We start from the raw sequence: 1,806 nt of genomic DNA, 5'->3' as shown, positions 1-1,806 counted from the left end.
CTGGGTAATGGTATTTCTTGTTATAAAAATATTAAAAGGTCATAGAATTACTATGGAATATATTAATACTATCATAAGTTTAGACAGAAATTATTTTAGAATATCACAGTTCAATTTAGGATTACAATCTTATAAACCCTAAGACTTACTAAAAGAAACAATTCCACTTATGCTTCAATGACTTTTTATTAACTAATTATGAAGTGACTACACCTTGCATTTACCTAAATCCCTCGTGTTACTACTAATCATGCCTATTTTCTCTTGCTCCTTCAGAATCACTCATGCCTATCTAGCAGTTCACAAGGATTCAAATGCCCTTTGCCCTGTTCATCCATACCTGATGTAAATATACATAGGTTCAAAAGCTTCTCGGCCAGATGCCGGCTCAATACAGCCTGAACCTTTGCCCCGTAGGAAGACTTTGGCACCTGTTTCCATCTGAATGTGCTGCAAATAGGAGCAGCCTGGACCTTCCACCTTTTCCTTGACATTAAATGTGGGCACAGCATGTTCCAGACCCACAAATAATTTATCCTGAACATAATGCATCTGTACAAAGAACAAAACATCACTGATTAAAGAAACTATATAATTAAATCTTATTCTTATAGAAATTTATTATGCAAAATACTTTAATCTCTCAGATACTTCTAATCACTTCCAGAATAAAGACCCATTATACAATTTCTATCATAAAAGAGATAGTGCTAGCCACATACACTGAGGCTGGCAGGTTCAGTTTATAAAAATAAACTTGTCAGGAACTTAATTTAAATGAAGAACTTAGGCTGGGTGTGGTAGCTCATACCTGTAATCCTAGCCCTCTGGGAGGCTGAAGTGGATGGTCTGTTTAAGCTCATGGGTTCAAGACCACCCTGAGCCAGAGCGAGACCCGGTCTCTATAAACATCCAGGTGTTGTGATAGGCCTGTAGTCCCAGCTGCTCAGGAGGCTGAGGCAAGAGAATCACTTGAGCCCAAGAGTTTGGGGGTTGCTGTGAGCTATGACACCACAGCACTCTACAGATGACTAAGTGAGACTCTGCCACAAAAAAAGAAATAAAATGGGTTTGGCGCCCGTAGCTCAGTGGTTAGGGTGCCGGCCACATACATTGGGGCTGGCCGGTTCAAACCCATCCTGGGCCTGCTAAATGACAACTAGAACAGCAACAATTAGAGCCGGGCACTACAGTGGGCACCCGTAGTCCCAGCTACTTGGGAGGCTGAGGCAAGAGAATTGCTTAAGCCCAAGAGTTTGAGTTTGCTGTGAACTGTGACACCACAGCATTCTACCGAGGGTGACATAGTAATACTCTATCTCAAAAAAACACATAAATAAATAGTAAAATTAACTTAATCTTCCATGTACCTATCTACAAAATGCCTTATTCTGTTCAGGAAAATATATTTAAGATGCAAAAACCCAAGATCCAACATTGAGTAGTCATAATCACTTCCCTCCAACTAATGTTGAGTTAGTAAGAAATTCTAACAAAGGCAGTCTCCTGAGAACCAGATTAGAATGTGTTGGGTAGTGGCTCAGCACCTGTAGCATAGTGGTTACGGTGCTAGCCACATACACTGAGGCTGGCAGGTTCAAATCTAGCCAGGGCCAACTGCAACAAAAAAATAGCCGGGCACTGTGGCAGGTGCCCATAGTCCCAAGCTACTGGGAGGCTAAGGCAAGAGAACTGCTTAAGCCCAAGAGTTGGAGGTTGCTATGAACTCCACAGCACTCTCCCGAAGGCAACATAGTTAAAATCTGTCTCTAAAAAAAAATAAAACTCAAGAAGAGAATCTTGAAA

At 41.0% G+C, this 1,806-nt stretch overlaps 1 protein-coding gene across 5 annotated transcripts in view; it reads right to left on the bottom strand.

The window, feature by feature from the left end:
• The window catches only part of KHDC4 (KH domain containing 4, pre-mRNA splicing factor), a 20,390-nt gene that overhangs the window by 10,888 nt on the left and 7,696 nt on the right, over positions 1-1,806 (bottom strand). For all 5 annotated transcript variants that reach the window (XR_001161510.1, XR_002774680.1, XM_003795273.1 and 2 more), the window contains exon 7: positions 341-552. Coding sequence is in view for 3 of the 5 variants with exons in the window: in XM_003795273.1 (XP_003795321.1) it covers positions 341-552 (212 nt within the window). In the remaining 2 variants the exon portion in view is untranslated. The remainder of the gene's footprint in view (positions 1-340; positions 553-1,806) is intronic.

This window comes from Otolemur garnettii, unplaced genomic scaffold (assembly GCF_000181295.1).
Source record: "Otolemur garnettii isolate 467f Iridium unplaced genomic scaffold, OtoGar3 scaffold00091, whole genome shotgun sequence".
Lineage (NCBI taxonomy): Eukaryota > Metazoa > Chordata > Mammalia > Primates > Galagidae > Otolemur > Otolemur garnettii.
Note: the sequence above shows the minus strand (reverse complement) of the source record. Positions and strands in the feature narration are given on the sequence as shown.